This window comes from Centropristis striata, chromosome 19 (genome assembly GCF_030273125.1).
Source record: "Centropristis striata isolate RG_2023a ecotype Rhode Island chromosome 19, C.striata_1.0, whole genome shotgun sequence".
NCBI lineage: Eukaryota > Metazoa > Chordata > Actinopteri > Perciformes > Serranidae > Centropristis > Centropristis striata.
The window spans coordinates 19,222,657-19,248,099 of NC_081535.1; the positions used below are offsets into that span (position 1 = coordinate 19,222,657).

Here is a 25,443-nt window from a genome sequence, read left to right on the forward strand (position 1 = left end):
TTTGCCCCAGGACGGAGGGGGGAAATGAGGGCACATGGGAAAGGTGTCACATCTGATCCCCGGAAGGAGAGTGAAAAAATCTCCCTGTGTTTCAGACAGAGTGTGAAATAAATTATCAAAGTCTAATTGCTGTAGGTGGGAAGCACTTTTTTTAAATTCACCCCAAGCATGAACTCAAGAGTCTAAAAATATTCCAGGCTCAATTTGTTGAAACATGATTTCCGTGGCCAAACATGGGTTCTTAGACTGGATTATTAGCTACTCGTGTAGAGCACATTTGTGTAAGAGCCTGTGGGAACTGGTAGCAGCCAGTAGGAGCCAATGCAAAGAGTTTCTCAGGTCACTCCTTCTCTGCATGGGGCCGTCTGAGGAAGGTTTTAAAAGCAGGTTCTGGCCTGATGCTCCTCCCTCAGTAAGACTCCAGTGATCTTCACATTCAAGCACCAATTCAGACGCACAAAACAGTCGGCAGCTTCAATCAGGCTTACCATGACAGTGTTGTCTAACTTCTGATTCAAAAAAGGAGACCAGGACGCAAACGTGCCACTGACAGCAGGCACTGTTTCACATACGGGAAACCACCACTGTGTCACTTACTGATAATTCACTACAGAGAAACTGCTAAACTGGGACCAGCTGGAGGAACAAAATGGGTTTGTGGACAGCCCTGATTCTGGCCTCGCAGCTGCTATTAAAACTGAGCTTACACGTGGAAGCCCAGTTATTAGGTGAGTGTTATTTGAAGTGTTTTAATTTGCTTTTTTTCCCCACATCAATTATTTAAATGTCATTACAGTTTTAACAAAATGTGTCATTGATTGGTAATAACCTATTGGAACAGCTGTGGATGCTGCAGGGGGATGAGAACAATTCAAGAAAAGAAAATCATCTTTTTAGGTTTAAATTTTAACACACATACAAAGAAAGATGTCTTTGATTTCATTTGAATGCTGCATTTTTCTGACATCCTGGCTGTGATGTAATCCTCCATTTTCATTACCTGTCAAAAAAGATTTAATGGCTCCACCACTGGGTATTTTAACACACTATGTATGAGTTCAATGCATAATGGATAAAGCAGACACTGTGAAAGAGAATATCATATGCAGACCCAAAGAACACAAAGGATTAGACATGCTGTATGATACTCACTGAGGTACGAATAAAATGCTAAATATCCCCGTCAGTTCAAAAAGAGATGAGGCAGCTGAATAATTTTTTTGTGTTTGTGACAGGAGGCAGACAAAGATAAAGAATAAAAGTAGACATCATTCTGCTGAAGTAAAGTCACCCTGCTTTTCATATCTATCCGGTCAGATCTGCTTGATTACTTCAGCTTCAGGAGGTTCCGCTTTCTGGCTCGTATTAATTCAAGAAAAGTCCCAGCTAGGTCACACACATGGGAATAATCAGAGATGATCTGGGCGCAATATTGAACTTCAAGTCACACATACGCATAAACTCTCCTCCTCCTCTTCTCTCTCTTTCTCTCTTCTTCTCTCACAGTCACACACACATTTTTTTCAAGGTCACACAAAAACCAAAGCTGCAGATGACAAGTAGAAATATTGGTGTTGATAGTTTATCAGCTTCTTACAAATCACTCCAGTGATAGATGGCATACCTTTTATGCACCCATTAATCCCTACAATCTCTGGGCAATAGCTGCCTGATGTTGTGTATAAAACAAGTCCAGTTTAATGAAGTTCATCATCTATCATTTCCCTTGCAAATGACTCATTGTCTGCATGACTGGAATTGTTCAAAAGCAGAAATACCAATTTAAAGCTGCGGTAAGTCAGATTTTAGTAGCACAAAACAGCCATTTTATCTCTGCAAAGGGTTATTGATCAATAATAATGTCTCAAGGATGACTTCACCGGGAGCGGAGATTACCGGAAACTCACTTTCTACTCTGGGCACAAAGACTCCTTGCTCAGGGACAAAGCACACCTTTAACGCAGCTTTGATCGATATTTCTATATTAACAATGTATCAAATGAGAATGTGAAAGGAGTCGTTTGTAGAGACGAACCTACAGAGAATTATCAGCTGAATCTGCAGCTCCTCTTGGCTGTACAGAGCTTATTAAGAAATTTCAGCTGTCTAGCCCTCAACTTTTTGGTTCACTCTTGCTGCTCTCATAGCATATTTTTCTGCAGCAGCAGGCCGCTTTTTTTCTTTCTTTTTTTTTTAAGTGAAAAGGCTGTAGAAACTCACAGTACACTACCTGCTCAGCACCTAACAGCACACAGATACAGTTACCAACTAGCTGGTGAGCATAGTAGAGCATTTAGCAGCTAAGGAGACACATTTTTACCTCTACATTTAGTTGGTAGAGACCAAAAATGGAGCTAAAAGACGTAGAAGAGTAAATATTGGCCTTATCTGATGACCAGAAATGCGGCTCAAAATGAATGATAAATTTGCTCCATAACTGCTGGATGTGTAAATAATTAACTGTTTGCTCATAAGTTCTTCATAAATGATGATGATTATAGCAATGTTGCCTAAAAACTTGTTTCCACTGCCCCTAAGAAACAAGTTATTGGATCTATATGATCAACCCTTTATTTACCATGTAGGCATGTGAGAAAAGGTTTTCTCCACAAATTTAAGATAACACAGGGTGAGTCATTTATATACAAGTGGACATTTTTGGAGTGAAGTATTCCTTTAAATGGAACTGAGAGCATAATATTATTATTACACCATTTTACATCATGAACTCTAGCCATGAGTAACCTTCCTGATAGAAGCAGAGATCCATTAATGTGAGAATGTGACTTCACCGTTTATATTAATTACATGCTGATGTAGATGATGTAATTCCTTCATCATTACTAATGGTTGAAAAGGTAACTCTAAAACATAAAACTATAATACATCACAGCTTTCAACATGGAAGAACTCCAAATGTGAAGTATTTGTAAAGCAGTAAAATGAAGAATGCTGACCATTTGTACACTTTATAGTACACTGTAACTGTGATAGATTTATACTCTGGTGTTAAAGAGAGGACAAGACACTGGATTACTTTATGGCTTTCAGCTGAACTAGTTTTATGAAGCTTGAAATCGGAGGTTAATCACAGGGTGAAATGAGGCACTTTCTCAGGATCTCTGGTGTAAGACGACCCTGACCCCCACAAAGCCCTCTGTCCAGAAGATTTATGAACAGCAGGACTGTGCAGCAGCTTCATATGTGCGTGTTTTTGTGGTGTTACAGTAACTCTAAAAACATGCATTAGGGTCCATTTGTTCTCTTGTTTTGCTCATTTTTGGACTTTTGTCAATTTCATGGACCGATGATTCACATTGAGTCAAGAGAGATCTATCTGTTTGAGCAATACTCAACAGGTGATCTTGGCGATGACGAAAACAAAAGACTCATCTCCTCTTTGGTGAAAGGGATGTTGACAACTGTATGTAAGCAGGCATTTCCAGTGGCTTAGTCACATTTAACATCAACATTTTTTTTAAAGCCCCCGTGTTTTGCTGAAAAAACATGTGACAGTGGAAACACGAGGAGAGAGTTAAAAGAAAAAAGGAGAGACCTCATCTGGGGATCATGCTTCGCAATCTTGGCTGACAACGGCAAATCTCTGGGAGCATTTGGGAGCAATTTTGCTCCCTCATGACTGTGGGCCTTCTAGACTGCTTTCAGGGTGCTTGTGTATTCATGATGCGTGCAGATGGCTGACTAGAAATTCACTGCACATCCTCTCGTGGCCTGCCCAGCTCCCAAGTCACTTTATTAAAGGAGGACTCTAACCATGAGCGCAAGTGTACAGCGTCCCTCTGGCTTTTCACACCCACTAAGCAGCTTGTCAGTAGATATGTCTAAAGTCTGCCATACCTATGCCTGTGAAAACAATGAATGAATTGTGGCTGAAAATAAGAGCTCACATATCAGCTGAGAAGCTTTGGTGTGGATCTAATAAAAAAACAATAATAACAACACCAGACATTAACTGTCACAGTACATAGCTCCAATTTCCTTCAAAGTCCACATCTTTCTAATTTCTCTGAGCCAACTCTTCCTGCCAAGTTTGTGCTGACTGATTGACACATCGCCTCGCAAGAGCAACAAACACTGGGTCAACATCATCATCTTCTGCTTGTCGACTCAGGATGTGTTTACTCAGGGATCGGAGCGTCTGCAGGTTGTAAATATTCATATCTCATCATCCATTACTCATGTGCATTACCGCTTCTCTCTTTTCCCATCCCTGTCAACAGTCTATGATCTGCTCACCTCGCCTGATTGCTTGCCAGACCTGCTGCAGGGGGGTCTGGCTGAGCAAGGGGTGAACGAGGCTTTCATCCTAACCTCCTTCAAGTTGCAGCCGAGGACCGGAACCACTGTGTTTTCCCTGTACAACCCCAGGGACAACAGCAAGTACTTTGAGTTTACTGTGATGGGGAAGCTCAACAGAGGTAGGAGACCATGAGAGATGCTCCTGTACAGTTTGAAGCTACGCTCATAAATGCTTCCACATTAACAGCGGGTTAATGACTTGCTACTAAGTCGGGTTGGGCGGTATGTTACATTTTTTATACTGGCCACTTCAGCCCAACAACCAAATTATATTTGCTAGACTGTCCACTCCCAAAACTTGACCCCCTGTGTTTTGTTCAACAGCTAATTATGGCCCATATTTGCCTTTGCCAGGCGCCCTCTAGTGGCCACAGTAAATATAATGGCAGCCAAGACGGAAGTGAGGCTACAAAGTATTAAGAAAGACAAGGTCCATTTAGGGCAGGTGGATCAGTGAACAGTGGATGGGTTGAACAAATACAGGACTTTTCACCCAGGAGACCAGTGTCCCCAATGAAACCAAAAGTCAATGTTGTCATTTTAAGTTACAAATACAATTTGCGTAGCTACATCATGTTTTACGTCATGATTTACCTCAGGAAGCTACTGTAATGACCTAACGTACCTCACATCTAATAGTAGTTATTTTATGCCAAATTATTTTTCCTAAGCCTAACCATGTAGTTTTGTTTTGTATAATACTAACCAATTATTTTTGTTGACTAAACATAACCAAACTTTGACTGCTTGGAACAAACAAACAAATAAACTACAAAAGTAACTATTCTTGCGCCCTTTTCCTTATTAAACAGAAAAATACAACCATACACTTTAGCAGACCATTAAATAAGTAAAATAAAGTGATAGAAATTGCCAAAAATACAAGCAGTGATATATAGTGTATTTTTGTCCATCGCCCAACCCTATTGCTAAGCCAGTGTTAGCATGCTAACATAATAAATTAAGTGGGTGAACATGGTAAACAAGACGCTTTGCCTTTTTCTCATTTGAATGAACATTCCTTTACAGTTATTGCTTCCTGTAAATCCTCTCTTCTATTTCTCACTATTATCTCTTTTTGCCACCATTGCTTCCTTTTCCCCTGCTTTGCCTTCTCAAAGCTGTGTTACGTTACTTGCGGAGTGACAAGAGGATGAGCTCAGTAACCTTCAACAACCTGGTGCTGGCAGACGGCCAACAACACCGACTGTTGTTCCACCTGAAGGGGATGCAGCAGCAAGGGCCAGGCGGGGTGGAGCTGCATCTGGACTGCAGGCTGGTGGAGACAGTCAGGGATCTCCCTGCTGTCTTCCAGGGCTTGCCAGCAGGCTATGGTTTGGTGGACCTGAAGACCATGCAAGCAAGAGATCAGGTGACCCATCCTTTATAGCATTTCCATACAATAATGAATGTCTCTGTCCCAATAATGGATCTAAAGGTTTCCAAATGGCTTAGTTGTCAACTTTGACCTGTTTTCATTCTAACAGGAGAGTTTAGATGAGCTCACGCTGGTGGTTGGGGACACGTTTGAGAATGTTGCTTCATTGCAAGACTGCCATTTCCAACAAAGAGACTCCGTTCAAACTCTGGGTGAGATTCTTTCCGTGGAAGCAAATGTCCACAGTGACAGCCAAATGTTTCTCAGAAAAACAAGCGGGGTGTTAGGAAAACAATAGCCAGTGTTTGTCAGAAAATCCCCCACCTCTGCGGCAGTTTAACTAAATAACAGTCCCTTTCTCATAGGGGTCAACACGAAGCAGCTGTCCAATCAAATGCTGGAGTTAACGAAGGTGATAAATGAGCTGAAAGACGTCCTCATTCAGCAGGTGACTACAACTAACAGCTCCTCTGAGTCCACTTAATCCCTGCTTCCTCACCCCTGACCTCCCCGACAGCTTGCCTGCCCATATAAACTTGTTTATGTTTGACCTTTTCCAGGTCAAAGAGACCTCATTTCTCAGGAATACCATCTCAGAGTGTCAGGCCTGCGGTAAGATCATGTCCTCCAACAGTCATTGCCCCAACTAGGACATATGATGCTAAATGAATACTTTTGGAAAGTTTAACAAATAAAATAAAATGTTGTGTTTTTCCTCTATGATTTAAAGGTCTGGGTGGTACTGAGATAGTGAAACCCAGGTGTACCCCAGGTGTCTGTTTCCGTGATGATATGTGTATAGAGACAGCGGATGGTGTCGAGTGTGGACCCTGTCCTGATGGGTACACTGGGGATGGTTTCAACTGTGATGATGTGGATGAGGTAAGGCTGAGTGTGTTCTTGTGTCTGTATTTCTACTCTTGTTAGAAACAATGAGTTTAAGGCCTGCAGGGTAAGAACATTTTTATGACGTGTGGCCACTTGGCCCAACCTCAATTCTTGTATTTTTTGGGCTATAATTTGGGTTTATTGTTAAGATTATGTTACAATTAAGTTAAGATTGGTAAAGTTGGCCTATACAGATAACAAATCCTACACACTGTATATATTGCCAGATGACATCAAAGTAGCATATTCATATTCTGGCTTTGGATGCATATGAAAAACATTGTGAGAACTGAAAGGGCATTTGGACAGCACAGACTTCTGCTAAGGACATGTCCTATTTTGCAATGTTAACATTTAATGGGTCCTTGGCCCAAGTTACACCCTTCCATCAAGTTTCAAGAAAATACTCCCCCCCAAAAAAGAACTGAAAACGTAACCTTCTTGATGGATGTAATTAACACCTTGTTAAATTCACTCTTACCGCAAGCATAAACTTAAAGTTAGGTGACAATGGGGTTCCAACAGCCAACATCCATTGTCTGTTCTCTCTATTTGTTGCCAAAAAGGAGATAATTAGCCATGTAATGGGAGGGTGGGTAATGTGCAAATTTTGTTCATTTCCCATGAGGTAAGTGTGGGCCTGAGGCTGTTTTTCTGTTCACAAAATCTGTATATTCCACACATAAACTCTGCCACTGTGTAGACAAACCAGTAAACTGGGCCTGCGGTGAGTATAATTTATTTTGGATGGTCTGTTTTAAATTATTTTGGGGCATTTTGACGTTATTCAAACGCAGGGAGCACAGAGGTGACAGGAAATGAGGTGAGACAGAGGGAATAACATGTAACTTCCCAGAAGCTAATACTGTATATTGGGGTTTAGGAGTGAAAGCCACAGATAAAGGTAGAAGTCTGGGTATTCAGTTAAAGTAGCATGACTGTTAATAAGGTCCTCGTGAGGGCAGAAGTACAAGGGTGTGTGTGTGTGTGTGTGTGTGTGTGTGTGTTCGCCTGTCTTCTCGTGTTTGCACTGACCCCTTTTCATAAGGACTGGCCCCATCAACATTCTCTTTTTTGCATGAGCAAAAGTGTCATCAAACCTAAAAGCTTTTGGGGAGAAGCCCTGTGAGAACCATATACATTTTTCAGCTTCAACAGAGCTCATCTCCTCCTTTCTTCCTTCCTCTAGTGCCAGTTTAACCCATGCTTCCCTGGAGTGAAGTGTGTGAACACCGCCCCAGGCTTCCGCTGTGACGCCTGTCCGCTGGGCTACACAGGCCTGGCAGTGGAGGGTGTCGGCGTTTTGTACGCCCAGACCAACAAACAGGTAAAAGAGCAAATAAGGACAGGCTAAATGTCTAAAAAAAGGGACACATTCAAATTACAGCACTGATCAAAAAAGACACAAAGTGTCATTGTGTATTTTATACAGTTTATATTGGAAGTTGAAATCGGAATAAAGGAAAGAAGGTAAATTGTCATGAAAACAAAACTTTGGATGATTTCATGCCTTATTAATATCACATCATATGAATTCAGGTCTGTGATGACATTGACGAATGCAAAGGACCCAACAACGGAGGCTGCGCTGAAAACTCTCTCTGTCACAACTCTGTGGTAAGACCACAGTAGAAAATTATCCGAACACTACACATGGCTCATGTTATAGGACAATTCATATTTCATTTGTGTGGCAGTCCAAAGAAACCAGATGTCCTCATTCCTGCACAGGGCTCTTACCACTGCGGCAGCTGTAAGACAGGTTTCACAGGAGATCAGGTGAAAGGCTGTAAGCCAGAGATCAGCTGCGGCAACAGCCTCACCAACCCCTGTGACATCAACGCCCAGTGTATAGCAGAGAGGGACGGGTCAATCCATTGTCAGGTAGGTTTTAACACTTTCTTCACTCACTCTTACACTCACTATCTACACACACATAAGCACAACTCCATAAACAGGCTGTCTAACTTTTCTTGTCAGTGTGGAATTGGCTGGGCTGGTAACGGATACCTGTGTGGGAAGGATACAGACATTGACGGATACCCAGATGACAAACTCAAGTGCAAAGATTCAAGCTGTAGAAAGGTATCCAAAGTGCAAATTGTCAGCAGATGCAACTTTTGCTGTGATAGGAGGACTTTTTAAAAATGAGTTTACTGCAACGTCAACATCTCCTCACAGGATAACTGCATGTTCGTTCCAAACTCCGGTCAAGAGGATGCCGACAGGGATGGCCTAGGAGACGCCTGTGATGATGACGCAGATGGTGACGGTATACCAAACGAGCAGGTTGGTGGAAGAGTTTGAACAACGGCTTTTTAGATTGATCAATTAATCATTTAGTCTATAAAAGGTCAGAAATAATGAAATGCACATCACCATTTTTTTTAAATGCAGAATTTTCACAAAATCCTTGTTATTAATGACACCTGTGGCTGTGATGTGAACTGCAGTCAGCAGCCTGATGTTTGAATGCCCTGCAGATATTGACTCTAGTAAATTCTTTCTTCTTTCACTTCATGCATTTCTAACAGTAATCAACAATAGAGGAATAAGGAATATAAGTAATTACAAATAAGGAAAATATGCATTTGCTGTGATACAGTAGCAGAGATATTGCACTTCTTCTCTATTGCAGCTTGGCGGAGTAGTAGTAAAGTAATACGTCGTTCTGTGACATTTCGTTCACACATTGGCAAAACCTAAGTCATTAATAAATGTAAACTGCTTCACAAATTACCTAACAAAGATGTTTAATTTACAATCTTATACAACAAAGAAATGCTGCACATCATTGCAATTAGGTAGCTGGAATCAGAGAACGTTTGCGATTTTTCTTGGCTTAAAAGTTCTACATTTGAGAAATGAGCTCATTTAATTTCTCGCTGAAAGTTATATTAGAAAATCGATACCACTCTAATATCTAACTGTCTGTTAAATATGAAGCTACAGCCAACAGCTAATTAGCTTAGCTTAACATGACAAATTGAAACAGAGGAAAACCGTTAGGCTTGTCCAAAGGTAGAAAAATCTGCCTATCAGCACCTCTAAAGCTCACTAATTATTATACTTTTAATCTGTATAAAAGCATATAAAACTCTTCTACACACAAGCTTGTCCATTGACAACACACTTCCAGGAATATATTATGAATGAGACTTTGTGTTCCCTGTTTTTCTAAGGATAACTGCTGGTTGAGGCCCAACGTGGACCAGAGGAACAGTGATAAGGACAGCCATGGAGACGCCTGTGATAACTGTCGCATGGTGGAGAACCCTGACCAGAGGGACACGGACGGTGACGGCAAAGGGGACGCCTGCGATGATGACATGGATGGAGACGGTATGGAAATAAATTACATCACTAACACTGACGCTCATGCTTATATAACCAGTATCACTGAAGGCACTCACTGTTATGACTTATTACTCTGTTCTCTCCTTCACATTTTCACCCCGCTCTTACATTAAATTACACAGTGATCTTACAGTACACATCTCTCTAAATCATGTTATAGAAATATATCACTGTCTAGTAGCACGAAGGCTTTTATAAGCCGGCTGAGGCATGAGAAATAGCACTGCAAAAAAAATAAAAAATTGAAGGCCAATAGCAGTCTGACCCCTGAGCGAACACAAGCTTTGATCATTCACCAGCATGATTACACCTCAAAAAACCCCACAGGAGAGAAGATAGTTTTTCCTCTATCGCTGCTGCTTGACCTTTATGCATTTGTGGTGCTGTTGCTGCCTCCCTGTGAGGAATAAAAAATAACATCTGAACGCAAACTGGTGTTCACCTACATAGCAAGTGCAACAGTGCAACCTAGTGACGGAGTGATAAATTACACACCAAATGATCATCCAGTTTATGAAAACCATAGTGTGCACATTAATTATGTGAAAGGAATGCATTTAACAAATCTTTTAACTATGAACAACAAGCAAGTTATTATCGCCACTAATTGACTGGTCCATAAAATGACAGAAAATGTTGAAAATGCACTAAAGCCCAATATGGTCTCTTCAAATATCTTGTTTTATCTGACAATTGGTCCAAAAGCCCAAGTTATTCACATTTCTATCACATAAAAGAAAAGATGCAGCAATTCCCCACAATAACAAAGCTGGAACTGTTATTGGGTTATTGGTGAACACGTGATTGTGTTTTATTCTCAAAGTTTTTTTAAGATTAATGTTACACCTATCGATTTATTGTCACAGCTCTAATTTTAAAATAAGAAGAACAAAAAAGGGCTATATTACACTTCCAAAATAAACTGCACCCACATGCAAACTGGAGCACCAGTGGCTCCACAGTCTGGACGAAAACAGGACAGCTTAATTCAGGGTCAGCCAAGCCTTGAATAATACCATTTTCAGAAACAGACAGCCTGCACATATAACTTGCATACAATTTTGTATTATGGATAGACTTTGTAATCATAAAAATACCCTTTGTGAGAGCCAGAGTGGTAGTAAACAGTATTTATTCTACTACAGTAAATATTCTCTAGATGTACTTGCTTTTTCCAATTGTACAATGCACAATGCTAAATAACACCAACCAACTCCTCTGCTTGACTGGCAAATAGGCCTGAAGAACTTCCTGGACAACTGCCAGCGTGTTCAGAACAGAGACCAGCTGGACCGGGATGGAGACGGAGTGGGAGACGCCTGTGACAGCTGCCCAGACATCCCCAACCCAAACCAGGTCATTCAGAGCCAGATAGAACATTTACTCAACAACTTTTTCTGTTCCATTTCTATTTTATACTAACTTATACTTCTATTCCACTACATCTCAATCTCCAGTTATCCGACAGCTAAAGTTACTAGTTACTTTTGAGATTAAGATTTCACATAAAAAATATATGATCAGCTCTTAAGATACAACACACTGTTAAGGATTAAACCAGTAATTAAAACATTTTTGACATCCTACAAAAGAAACCAGTCTATTTGTTATGGGTCTTTTTTTATTTTCATTATCAAGTTTGTTTTATTTTCCATCTTAGATTATATTCATGATGTTAAGATTAATGGTGTCATGTTATTTAGGTTTTTATTATGTTCATTCTATGTCTATTTCTGCCACATTATTATTGTTGAACATTTTGTGCTGCATTTATGAAATTATTGCATTAAAGGTGCTATCGGAAAAAGAAAGTTTAGCAGTAGTAGTAGTAGTAGCATAGTAGTATCATTATCAGTATCAGTATTAACAATTTATATAATATTTTTTAAGACATGGGTGATTTTAATGGGGAACATGTGATTTTACTTTTGTTTAAGTACACTGTTCTGCTGCTACTTGCTGCTACTATGCAAAACCCATACTTTGGAAAATGTTCAGTGCATTGGTACTTGCACTAAAGCAAATTAACTGAATACTCCATGTGTAAGAAAATGGTGCTTTTAGTGAACTTTCTGCTCTTGTTTCAGTCTGATGTTGACAATGACTTGGTTGGGGACTCCTGTGACACAAATCAAGACAGGTAATAATATTGTCACAGTCTCTATGTTGTGTTTTACAGCTGTTTTCTCTACCACTGCTCGTACTACAGCTTTTATTAACGTCATGCGATTATGTCACTTCCCCTAGTGATGGAGACGGTCACCAGGATACCAAGGACAATTGCCCGTTTGTTATAAATAGCTCCCAGCTGGACACGGACAAAGACGGGCTGGGTGACGAGTGTGATGATGACGATGATAATGATGGGATCCCTGACACTATGCCACCAGGACCAGACAACTGCCGGCTGGTACCAAACCCTGAACAGATTGATGACAACAGTGAGTGCTGGTCTCAAATACACAGCACTTCTTTATATAACAGTTTGCAGTAGCATTCAGATATGATTGTTGAGATCTCAATCTCACTTCAAAATCATATTCTTCCTGAACTGTTCCTGAATTATCTTTACATGCAATTTTTGGACCCCATTTTCACACCGACACAGGTCAAACAAAAGCATCCCTTACCACATTAGGTGGCAATTCTATTGGATAAAAGCTTGCACCCATTTGTGACTCACTGTGACATTACTTGGAAAAAATGTCTCCGAAGTCAAGGAGAGTGGAGAGTTACTTCAAATCAAGTGGGGCAATGCAGTTTTTGTTGGCAGTCAAGGACAAGTGATGTAAAGTGGAGCCAAAAGTTTGGAGTATACGTAAACATGGAAAGCTCATTTACAGTTAAGTTAAAAAGTTAAGATGCCCGAAAGACATTCACACAACGCCAAATTAGGCATCAGTAGCACATATTGAAACTTTGATGCCAAGAAGCACATTCACAGGGTTTTTAAAGGGATCATTTGAAATGGGGTTATATAAAGGTACTCACCCATAGTCAGTGTATTACCTGCAGTAAATGGCAGTCTGCACATCCCCACTTTGGAGAAGCAGGCTTGAGTACTGGCACGGAAGCTGCTGTGGATGGGGGCAGCAGTAAAATGCATTTAAGCCACCAAAGGGCTACATACTTGCTATATTTAGAGTATTTTCACAGCTTTACCTTGCCCTCGGAGAGCCCTTTTTGAGTTTATGTGGGAGGAAATGAAGCTGTTATTTATGTTCGCGTCAAAGACACCAGACTACTTTGACAAAAGCAGTAATTTTACCTTGCAGAACACAAGAGCTGCAGATCTACCACTGCCTCAATCATTTAGTTTGTGACAATCAGACAAACTAAACGATTCAGTGGTAGACCAGCAATTCCTGTGTTCTGCAGAGTAATAGTTACTGTTTTTTTATATTCAGTCTGGTGACCTTAAAAAAAGCATATAATAGAGTATGTTCTCTGTTGGAAAAGGCTGTCTGAAGGCAAAGCAAAGCAGACTTTTTAAAGTGGCCAAATAGAATTTGCTTTCATGGTGGTTGCTTTCACTACCTATGGATAAATACCTCATGCAACCCCACTTTAAAAAATCTGAACTATTCTATTAATAATGTATTATTACTCTGACATGGGTAAAAACATATCTCCTTTCATCTATCTTTATATACAACATCAGACCGATTCAGAACTGCACACGACTTACTACAAGAAATAACACCACCAAATATGCTAGTGAAACTACAACATGGAACTTTTTAGCATGATAAATACAGCATTTCTAATCCTGAAAGCACACTCGCACAGCAGGGTGCAGACTAGAAAGAGCCCCAATACAATTCATTTAAATTAAACAAATGCAACACACAGCTCTTGTTCTTTTGTTAAAATGTGAATAGTCACTTAAGAAAGCAAATTTATTGCACTTTCAGCAGCATATTTGAGATGTTTTGTATTCAGGCCTTGCTGCTCTGCAGCTTCTGGACATCAATTTCCTTTGGAGTCAGGCCTCTTTGACATTATTATTAAAGCCAGTCTGAAGTCTCCTTGTCGTGACAAGAAAGGGAAAACACTGTTTTTTAAAGGCTTGAAAGGCACTGATAACTTTACATAATGGACACAACACAATCAAGAACAAACAAGTGTTTGCTTTTACATTATTTAAATTATTTTTAATTTGAGTCTAAGTCCCCTCTTTGTTGTCCCTCAGATGATGGAGTTGGAGACATTTGTGAGTCCGACTTTGACCAGGACAAAGTGATTGATAGGATTGACAACTGTCCTGAGAATGCTGAGGTCACCTTGACTGACTTCAGGGCCTATCAGACGGTGGTGCTGGACCCTGAGGGCGACGCCCAGATTGACCCCAACTGGGTTGTTTTGAACCAGGTGAGATTACCAAGTATTGAAACTTCCCTCTTCATGTTCAGTGGCTATAATGTAAAGCTGCTATAAACAATATTTTTTATTGATATTCCCTCAATCTGCACTTCCACTGACTTTTAAAGAGAGTTTCAGCTCAAGGGGCCTTAATCACCAATATCTTCCCAAGTTTTTCTTGAATTTGTTCTTGAAAAATATCCAAAGAAAAGTCAATCAGATTCATATTACCATGGTACATCACTAATTATTTGATTGCATATTTCCCTATTAGCATAACTGATGTGAATTGAACTGTTAGTCCGGATTGATTTTAAGGCAACATAATGCTTTGCAAAATAAGGGAAATAATTGCTAAAAATATTTGAAATGATATACATTATTGTAATTTAATTTATATAATATCATACAACTGCAAAAGAAGAAGAAGAAAACATAACTAATTATTTTTGCACAACGATGTCAAAACTCAAATTTCAGAATATTTTTAAAAACTGCGTAAGTAGATTTTAAGAAGACATTATTCTCATGAAGGGTTGATGAATGTAGCCTATTGCTAAACTGACCAGTTGGTTCAATTTCGTGTTTTTAGCAACCAAGCACCGAAAAGCAGACAGACACGGTTGGTGGCTTGCTGGTGAACATAGTTGAGCAGCGAGATATTTCCCCCAGCTGATGGGAACAGTGTTTAAAAAGAGCACGTCCACTGACCTCCCGTAGCCAATAAAACGAATCACTTGCTAAAAAAAACTAAATGTACAGTAAATGTCAAACAAATGTAATAGACGAAAAATATCAGTTGCAGTTAATTACTTTGATCAGACCTCCTCAATAACAATGCTCTCTCTTTCTCACTCAGGGAATGGAAATTGTTCAGACCATGAATAGTGATCCAGGACTTGCTGTTGGTAAGATATATATCCTTTGAGTTCAGAGAAAACAAATCTCAGTGTGAACATAAACAATATACTGATGACTCTTTCTGTTGACAGGTTACACTGCTTTCAGTGGAGTGGACTTTGAGGGCACGTTTCACGTAAATACAGTAACTGACGATGACTACGCCGGCTTCATCTTCGGCTACCAGGACTCATCCTCATTCTATGTGGTGATGTGGAAGCAGACTGAACAGACCTACTGGCAGGCAACACCCTTCAGAGCTGTGGCCGAGCCTGGCATCCAGCTTAAGGTGAAAGCACAAGTCACAAATCCCTAGAGGCACTTTCATCCTATTTTTATCCGTCGACATATTTTCCACATTTCAGCCTTCCTCTCGTCTGTCTGCTTCCACATCCCCCCCTCAATTTCTCTCTGCTATCTGTCACTGTTCATCAGGCTGTGAAGTCTCGATCGGGCCCCGGGGAGCACTTGAGAAACTCACTGTGGCACACAGGAGACACCAACGACCAGGTGCGACTGCTGTGGAAAGACCCCAGAAATGTAGGCTGGAAAGACAAGGTATCCTACCGTTGGTACCTGCAGCACCGCCCACAGGTCGGATACATCAGGTATGACGAAATGTCTTCTAAATATTCATCTACATGTTGATTTAATGCAAGCACATATTGAAATTGTGTAATTGTTTCTCCATTGTTTCAAGAAATAGTTCAACATTTTGGGGATTACACCCTCTACACACTTTCTTTCTTATATACAATGAGAAGAGAAAATTGATGCCACTCCTATTTATTTTATTATTTATCAGTTAATCTGGTTGTCTTAGTTTAGCATAAAGCCTGATGTAACCCCAACCCTTTTTCGTTTAACCTTACCCTAACCTTAACTCTTCATAGCTGCCAGCTGCTAACTTTGGTATGTCAGTTACCTTCAGTTACTAAAACCAGTGCCAGATAATTGAAACTGGGTGTGCTAAAGGGGGCCGGATTGTTTATTGCAGGTGCTAATTAACTTTGACTTAACAAAATAAAAAAAATACTACTAAAAAAAACATCCACGGCTAAAAGGCTTCATAATCCAGTAAATGTTTAATGAACAAATGCATAAAAAAGGTTTACTACAAGAAACACAAGCAAACAATCACAAGCCAAAGTCACCACAGGAAGTAACTGTGGATTTACAAAATTCTGTAGCTGGGAGCAAAAAACAACTTGCACTGGTTGGAGATGAATATGGTAATACAGAGCCATGTTGTGTTACTGCAGCAACTCTATTTAGGTGTTGTTTAGAATAACGGAAATTACTGATGTTAGAACCACATCAAGCATCAACAGACAAGAACTTACAAATAGCCTATAGACATACTTACATACTACAGATCCATAAACCCATTGTTCACAGAGGGACAAGTACATAGGCTAATCAAAAAACACATATAATTTAAGCAGGTGTTATGGATTTACCAGTGACCCTGTCAGCCGTTGAAAACAGTGTTTCCCTTTTGTTAAGAGCTGAATATCTCATCTACGGGACACACACATACCATAACAGATAATTTTGACGGTGTAATGAAATCTTAACAAAGAGGCCAGTTATATGTAATTTTCTAATTTTAACAGATGCAGGTGTTAAGGATTAAATAGTGGCTGTGTTATCTGGCGACTTGCAGTTTGCCATTGGAAACAGCACTTACCCTTTTTACTAAATAGCTCCTCTACGTGACACATGACTCAAACAAAATAAATATAATAATAAGTTTGAAATTTTAATGGAAACTAAACAAAAAGGGTAGGGTTTTCATCAGCTGTCCTCAGTGGCGGTTCTAGACCAATTTTACTGTGGGGGCCAAGGAGGGGCCAGTGTTTAATCAGAGGGGCACATTAAAAATCGTCAAAAATGATATTTAAGCATTCAAAACCTTTATTTTAGCTCAAATTCTCATATTTGGAAGAACTACATTGATTGAAGCAATGGGACTTACCAACATTAACAGTTATTTTTGTACGACAATGACAATCTCATTTTTGTGCACAATTACTTTCTTTTATTTTGAAAGTAGCTTTTATTGCACAATTAAACTATTATACAATGCACACATTCTGGGTTCCTTTTGTGTACAATGAGATATTGTTTTGAACAAAAAATAGGTAAGAATTGTTCCGTCGTTCATTGTTATGAATTGATCATTTTATTATTAATTTGACACAGGGGCCACAGCAGGGGCCAAGGGCTTCTTCACAGAGGCAGTGGCCCCTGGAGGCCCCTGTGTAGAACCGCCACTGGCTGTCCTAACTAGGACAATGCCACAGCCGCATCTGGCTGAAAGTCACCATTTAACCGGTCACTTGATAAGTAAAACCAGCCCACAAACCCAATTTGCACAGCACACAACACACCCAAATTAATTTTTGTAACAAAATTACCAATGTGAAATTACTTTTCAATAATAATGTCAACCTATTCGGTGGCAACTTGTAACAAACCAGATGCCTTACCTTGACTTGGGTGCTGTTTCAGTTATATTAAGGTGACTTGGCGACCAGACGTTGAGTAGATAACGTTCCTTATTGATGTCCAGAGCGTTCAAGGTATCTTTATGGCCAATTTAATAAATGTCCACTTGTTATACCAAACTGGTCCACAATCACCAACGAAAAACCAAGTTAGACGGCTGAAAAGGCTCCTTGAAAGCAGTTAGGGTGCTAAATCCCAAAGCAGTGACAGCAGCATCACACGGAGGAACAACAGACTCTTGGTGGTGGTTACCGCAGTTGGGGTTTCAACGTATTCTACTAGTTGCAACATGCTAGCTAACGTTAACGGCCGTTGACTAGGATGTTTGACGTGTGACTGGCATAAATTTCTCGCACTGACCCGGTTATTAAACCGACTTAAAACTTAAAACAGTACCGATAATTAAAACAGTACGGAGAAACATACAAACGTGTCGCAATGTCTTGCGCTTTTACACAACTCTTTATTATTAGCACTTAGTTTACGTCAACAACTCTATTAGCAAGTAGTTTACGTTCCACCAGCGGGCCCGCCCTCCCCCTCTCCTCCACCAAACACCGCCAGGCACACCTTGTGATTGACAGACAGCTGGAGGCTGCATTCACGCAGTGTCGGAATAATCCTGAAAATCAGTGACAGCAGAATCAACATTCCCCTGGAAAATGTATTTTTTTTATTAATTAATTAAATTATTTTTTACATAATTACTCGGGGTTTGGGTTGTTACTATGTTAAATTGATACATGCAAGCATTCTAACCAAAGAAATATGCAATTAAACAACACATTATATATAATTTGTTTTAATTACTGGGATTTAGAGGTGCCGGTTGATATTTTTTTCCTAACCTTTGGACAGAGCCAGGCCAGCTATTTCCACTCATTATGCTAAGCTTAACTAACTGGCACTGGCTCCACCTACATAATAACAATGTAAATGATGTCATCATGAGAGTGGTAGGCTACAAATATTCTCATCTAACAATCTGCAGGAAAGTGAATTAGCATATTTATCTAAAAAAAGAAGATTTAAAAAAAATATCTTATATTTTGTTTAGGGCACGGTTTTACGAAGGGACTGAGCTGGTAGCAGACTCTGGTGTGACCATTGACACAACAATGAGAGGAGGAAGACTCGGTGTGTTCTGTTTCTCTCAAGAAAACATCATCTGGTCCAATTTGAAATATCGTTGCAATGGTAAGGAATGAACACTTCATCAAAAATCCACATATTTCATTATTTTTTTAAATATTTTGATATGCTGTGATTGCATTCTATGCAGCACTTGTCTGTTTACTGTATCTTTGAATACTGATATTCATAATGTGTCTGAAAAGTGGGACAGTAATAGATTTTGTGTTGTTGTTGCATAAACACTACAGCTGTGAAAAGATTTATTTTGGCCTCGCTTGGCTTCAGATTGTGAGTTTGTCTCATGAAACCTGACTCCTCTCTTTCACAGACACCATCCCAGAGGATTTCCAGGAGTTCAGCACTCAGCACGGCGTTGACTCACTCTGAAATCGAGATGAAAATATGACACCAGATCTCTGAAGACTGCTTCTGTGTGTGAATGTGTGAGTGTGTGTGTAAGTGTGTGTGTGTGTGTGTGTGTGTTTGAGTCTATCTGTGTATTGATGTGTACAGTTTTAGTGCATATATGACCACAATCTTTGTACTATATGTGCTTATTATCACGGTTGTTTCCTTTTCACAATTGTGTCTTCCTGTTTAATCATCTCTTAAAGATTCCAGCTGGGCTTGTCAAGCTGAATATTCTAAGTTGTGATTTTTATGATCCAAAGTGACACAAGAAGAAAAACATGCAACATAAGATGACATACTGCAACATAACATATGGCTAATAATGGACAGTTTCCCATATAGTTCCAATATATTTTTAAAGTAAAACGTTTTCAGTTCATGTGAAGCATTATAATCATGTTCAAACAACTCAACAAGAAAAGTAATTGCTTTGGATCAGCTTCATGTTGACATTTCCTACATTTTTACCACAAACAGGTTGTATTTGTTTAACCATCAGTGGTGTACTTTTGCTCCTTCTATGAAGAGGAGACCAGGTTTTGTATGAAATTCCCGACTGTGCCTTGTGTCACTTACTGTAACTTAAAGCTCAGTGTAATCATGTTTTCTCTTTTCATCATTTGATACTCAACAGCTTGATCATTTCATATCGTTGTAGTCATGAACCTGGTCAAAATAAAGGGCTTTGATGTTGATTTAAAAGGTGACATTATCACGTTTCAGGTTATTTTTCTTTAAAAAAAAACAAACCTCTTTGCATGTATTGTTTGGACACCAATCACATATTGACTTTATTAGTCAAACACATTGAATTACCAGCAGACAGGTAAGAAACCATACAGATAAGTGTCAGGAGTTATATACATAGGTAATTGGTGATCTGAGGCCGCTAGGTGCACAAATGAGTGGAGTTGTGCTGGTGAGGGGGGAGAGGTTGGCAAGTAGGGTGTTGAAATTGTGTTGAAATGGCCGTGAGAGTGAGTGTGGAGCTGAACTGTGACATCACATTCTGGATTATAAATGTGTTTTTTATATAATCCATTTTTTTGCTTGAAGGTACCAAGAACAAGACATCATATAGCCACATATGCAGGACAGGCATTCCACAAATAAACCACTCAAATGCATGATGATTATACCTCTCATAACAACCCCCTACTTCCTCAGGAGATTGGCAAATTCTCAACAAAGGCCACTGGTTTGCAGCAGGAAATTTTAATCAGAACATTCTTATCCCTGATTAGCTGCAGAGATGAATAGAGACTCCAGGCAGGGGGCTCTCCGTAAAAGAGAAAAAGATTAGGGTTTTGGGGGCTTTAATATAGACAAGAAGAAGCTCTGAAACATTCTGCAGATTCCTTAAATGTATCTGTGCCTTCATTAACTCAGCTGATGGATAAAAGAGCTGTCATTTATCCTCAACTCAGAAAGGTAAGAAAAAATCCCCTTTAAAGTGGCTATTATATAAAAGGTTAAATGACTCACATGTTAATGAACAGACTGAATAAGTGCTTCTGTGTTAAGGGAGACACGACAGGTGAAGAGGGTAAACATGTTAGGCTTAACTATAACATTTCCCCTGTATGTTACTTACATACGTTTTCTGACATTTAATGTTTAAATGTACAAATGAGGCATTATCTAATCTAAAAAAATACCCATGCAAATAGAAAAAATGTAGTAAACACGTAAATGTGTATATGTGTAAATGTTTATTTTGGATGTTTTCTTTCCACTAGTCTGAAAAAATAAATCTTATAGAAGTAAAATAGCCCAAATTCTCTAAATTGACCATTGTATGAAAAAAATATGTTTGCCTGTGTAAGTGTCTCACCTTAATCAGGAATAATAATGCAACTGTCAAATTCAATAACAGCCCAATATTTGCCTATCTGTATTATTTGATTGTATGTTGGGAAAATGTATAGATTCATAATCAAACTGACCAGAAATTAATAAATCAGTCACGTCTGGCAAATACTTTGCAGCTTGTCAATAAAAACTTGAAATTTTTTTGAACTTCTTTACTTCTTACAGATATTTTAGCCTGAAGAAGAAGAACCGCTTTGAGAATTTGTCTTTAGATTGATTCATTGGTTGATTGAAAAATAAGATTGATGTTATATTGGAGATTCACTGTTGAACCTTTAAAAAAGAGAAAAAAAGAGAGAAAAAATTTAAAAAGCGAAAGTAATAATAAATAAATAATAATTATAATAATAATAAGTTAATTAATGTATTAATTAATTAAAAAGTCAAAAATATATCCCTATAGTAACTAAAAAAAAATACATTAACATGACCAATAAACATACACATAACAGGTATTTTAGATTTTTGTAAAATCCTACTCTTCACTGGAGCACTAATTTACTCATTTCATGTTGTGTTCTGCTACTTTGTCATGGTTTGTAGCTATTTCCCCCAAGAAGATATTGCTATAGTATTGTAGGATAGTATATAGTTGTACTGCCCTCGCCATACATGCTGTATTCAGCTAAGCAGTCAGATAAACTCCTTCCAAAATATCACAACTCTGAAGACCGTTGACTGTTTCGTTGTCCACAGGTTTAATGACATTAGGAAAGGTGAAACTAAAACATACAAACAAAGTATAATCAGCACTATGCAGCTTTAAACATGTACCGATAAACAACTTAAATGTGCCAGTTCAAACCCTCACATGAATTGAATACCATAGCTTTTTACTGCTTATAGGTTTTTTACATATTTATTCCTTTTTAACAACAATGTAAATATTTTAACCCACCAATTACCTATGTATATATCTGTTTGTATTTTAATATATCAACTTAAAATGATCTAGGAGCAATGCAATCTCGTAACATAAACTTCACAAAAAATATAATTTATCCAGGAAAATAACCATGTGCAATCATAGACAATAAAACAAACAATACATACCAACAATGCAATCAAGGGCACACGATGTATGTAGATGCTGCTGGATCAGCTCAAGATAAAATAACTCTTGCTCGCTCTGAACTAGACTGACTCACTCACAGTCACGGAGGTCACATGACTCCTCCCGCAACCAACATGCTGCAATCCCCAATGTGGCCACAGGGAGACACAAAAACTAGTCAAAACAGAACAATAGTTGTTGTTTTTTCAAGGAAACTTAGATTCGGATAATTTCTAGATTGAGCATTAAGTATAAATATTTTACCCAACAAAATAATTGTATTTATTATCTGGGAACAATTTTCATCCAGAACCCCAAAAATAATGTTACATATTTGTACAAAGTGTCCACAGCTCATTTAGGATTTTAGTCGACAAACTTGCACCATATGAACAATCGAAAAACAAATTGACTGCTCTTACTCTTCATCATTGCATGATGATGCTCAATGTTAAGTTGTTTTTTAGTACAAGTACCTAATCTTGTAAGTATAACTTGATTTAATCAACTCAGATAATCAGACAAAGTGCGACCATCACTCAACAAGCTACATGTTTATCCTAATGAATAGGCACTGACCCTGCACCTTCTATTCAAGGGTTAATGACTGTGTGTGCTATTGATTGTGTGTACACAGTTTGTAAACAACCACAGTAATTTGCAGTACAGTGAGAGGAGAGAGCAGCTCCCAAAGGCCATATAAAAACACTGAAACAAAGGAAACAGCACAAAACAAAAGATGCTTAACAATATGATGGTTTGAAGATAACAGTCTCATGGTCTGCACCACCTCTGGACATAGCAGGTTACTGATTGTTTATATTTGATCACACTCACAAAAGTTAGTGCAGAGTTGTTTTCAGCAGCTTCCATATCTGTTGATTTTTAAGAAGTATTGTGGCTCAGAATAAAAGAGGCTGCAAACAGAACTGAGAGATCAAGAGGTTCGGCACTCACTCAGCAACATAAACACACCCGGCTTTCATGCAGAGAACTGTGACTGGGGATGTTGACGGTAACTGTGGGAAGCTCTTCGGGAAGCCCGCTTTGATCACTCCTTCAAAACAAGAAATTAAAATAAAAAGAATAGAAAACGATGTGGCAAACTGGCACTGAAGTTTAGATCTTAGCTCACTCTTCTCTGCTAGAATTGTTTCCACCTCAGGGAGTGAAGGGATTCATGTTCACACAGATTTAGTTTGTTTTCAGGGAGGCGTCGACTCGTCTGTCTGTGAATAGCAGGGGAAGGGTGCATGACAATAACTGACAATATCAGGGTTTAGATTACAAGTATAACTAAACACACTGCAGAATATGTGGGCTCTAGAAGCATGAAAGCAAAATAAGACTTTACCTTCTCAGCTCTCATGTGCATCCTCGATTCCTTTCCTTGCCTGCTCTTCCTGGTGTAAGTCCCTCCCACCTGAGTGGAGAGTGGAGGAGGCGAGAAAGAGACACAAGGAGAGAGGAGTAAACGAAACAGGCCTTAAACAAGATGAGTCATCCGTCATTTTAAAACGACACAGCTGGCAATATTTTAAAATATCTGTCAGATGAGCATAACTTTTATATTTACTTTTCACCATGGTTTGTATATTCCAGCTGTGTGTCACACCTCTTACATCACAGGTGCCAAAATACTTCAGCAGAGGATACACTTGGATCCTTGTTTATGGCTCCTCTGGCAAGTATCCTCTCAGCTACAGGTGCATCTCAATAAATTAGAATATCATAGAAAAGTTTATTTATGTCAGTAATTCAAGTCAAAAAGTGAAAACACACAGAATTAAACATTTCATATCTTACTTTATTTCATTTCTTCTAGGGCTGGGTGATATGGACCAAAAGTCATATCCTGATATATCTAGGCTGAATATCGATATATGATATATATCCCGATATTTTTATCGCAAAGTGAGAGCAAATGTTCAATGTTTTCTTAAATCAAAGCTCCATAAAGTGCACATTTTAATAATGCAATAAAATGTGCCAATTTTTTTCTGAAATAAATATATTTATATGAGAAAAGAATAACAAACATTACAAAAGAACTAAATATGACAAACCCTAGTAAGGGCAGCATTTATATATAAAGAAGTACTTTTTTAAAACTATATTGATATATGCGATATAGTCTAATTCCATATAACATTTAAAAACATATCGATATATCTTTGATATTTATGTATCGTCCAGCCCTAATTTCCTCTAATTATAATGATTATGGCTTACATGTAATGAGGACCTAAAAATTCAGTGTCTCAAAAAATTTTAATATTACAAAAGACCAATTTTAAAAAGTATGTTTAATATGGAAATGTTGGCCTCTGAAAAGTGTGTCCATCTATATGCACTCAATAGGCTACTTGGTAGGGGCTATTTGACTTGAACTACTGGAAACTGACTTTTCCATGGTATTCTAATGTATTGAGATGCACCTGTAAATGCATTTTAGGAATCATCCCTTTACCTTATTTTGCATCTTGTTTTTGCTCATATGCATCTCTTCCCCATGTCTTGGCTCTGCCCTCACAAGGATGCAATGGAGAGATGCAAGGACACAGGAAAGCTTAGTTGGGACTCAAGCAGGCACGTGCAGAGGATGAAGATGCTTGAGCAACCGGCCTTCAGTTGATGTCTAAAATGCCCATTTATCAACTTTATTTTATTTTATTTATTTGTGCAGGCCTGAGAAATTGAGGCCCAACCCATCCAATAGCTGTTGAGATATTACAGTCTGGACCAGAGTGATGACCCGGCTGACAAACATCAACATCTCTAGAGAAGAATACACAGTATTTTGTTGTATGTTTAATATGTTGTCATTTTTGTACGTCTGTTACCTTGGCCATGGCTTTCTTGTAAAACAGATATTTGGTCTCAATGGGATCTCCTGGTAAAATAGAGAATAAAACAGCCAAAAAGACTTTCTGCGTATAATTAGGACGCTAATATAACCTGCAGCAGTGAGTCTAAACCAGCGGAATTACAGGGGGTCCTCAGAAAATCGGGAATAGTTTACTTCTATCGTTTAATTCAGTATAAAAAAAAGTAAGTAAGAATTATGATCATATTAAAAATAATAACAATGATAATATATAACATTTTATTTGTATGACACCTGCTATACAAAACAAGCAGCGCAAAGTGCTTTATAATAGAAGCAAATAAACAAGCGGACAGAAAAACAAGATATGATAAGAATAATAATCAAAGAGATACAGATTTATTTATTTTTTTAAAAGGAAAAAATAAA

At 38.7% G+C, this 25,443-nt stretch overlaps 1 protein-coding gene across 2 annotated transcripts; it reads left to right on the forward strand.

The window, feature by feature from the left end:
• Positions 1–464: 464 nt before the first annotated feature.
• Positions 465–19,968, forward strand: thbs4b (thrombospondin 4b). 2 transcript variants are annotated; one of them, XM_059358574.1, is made up of 22 exons: positions 465–728; positions 4,242–4,439; positions 5,442–5,692; positions 5,808–5,936; positions 6,078–6,146; positions 6,259–6,310; positions 6,429–6,580; positions 7,776–7,913; positions 8,126–8,203; positions 8,318–8,470; positions 8,567–8,671; positions 8,768–8,875; positions 9,769–9,928; positions 11,181–11,299; positions 12,031–12,083; positions 12,191–12,384; positions 14,136–14,314; positions 15,165–15,213; positions 15,298–15,494; positions 15,641–15,813; positions 18,774–18,913; positions 19,179–19,968. In XM_059358574.1, exons 1-22 carry the CDS (start codon positions 650–652, stop codon positions 19,235–19,237), a joined length of 2,835 nt encoding a protein of 944 aa, XP_059214557.1. In that variant the 5' UTR covers positions 465–649; the 3' UTR covers positions 19,238–19,968. The 2 variants fall into 2 exon arrangements, with proteins under 2 accessions (XP_059214557.1, XP_059214558.1); XM_059358575.1 differs by having other exon boundaries at positions 5,808–5,910; positions 6,064–6,146.
• Positions 19,969–25,443: the final 5,475 nt, after the last annotated feature.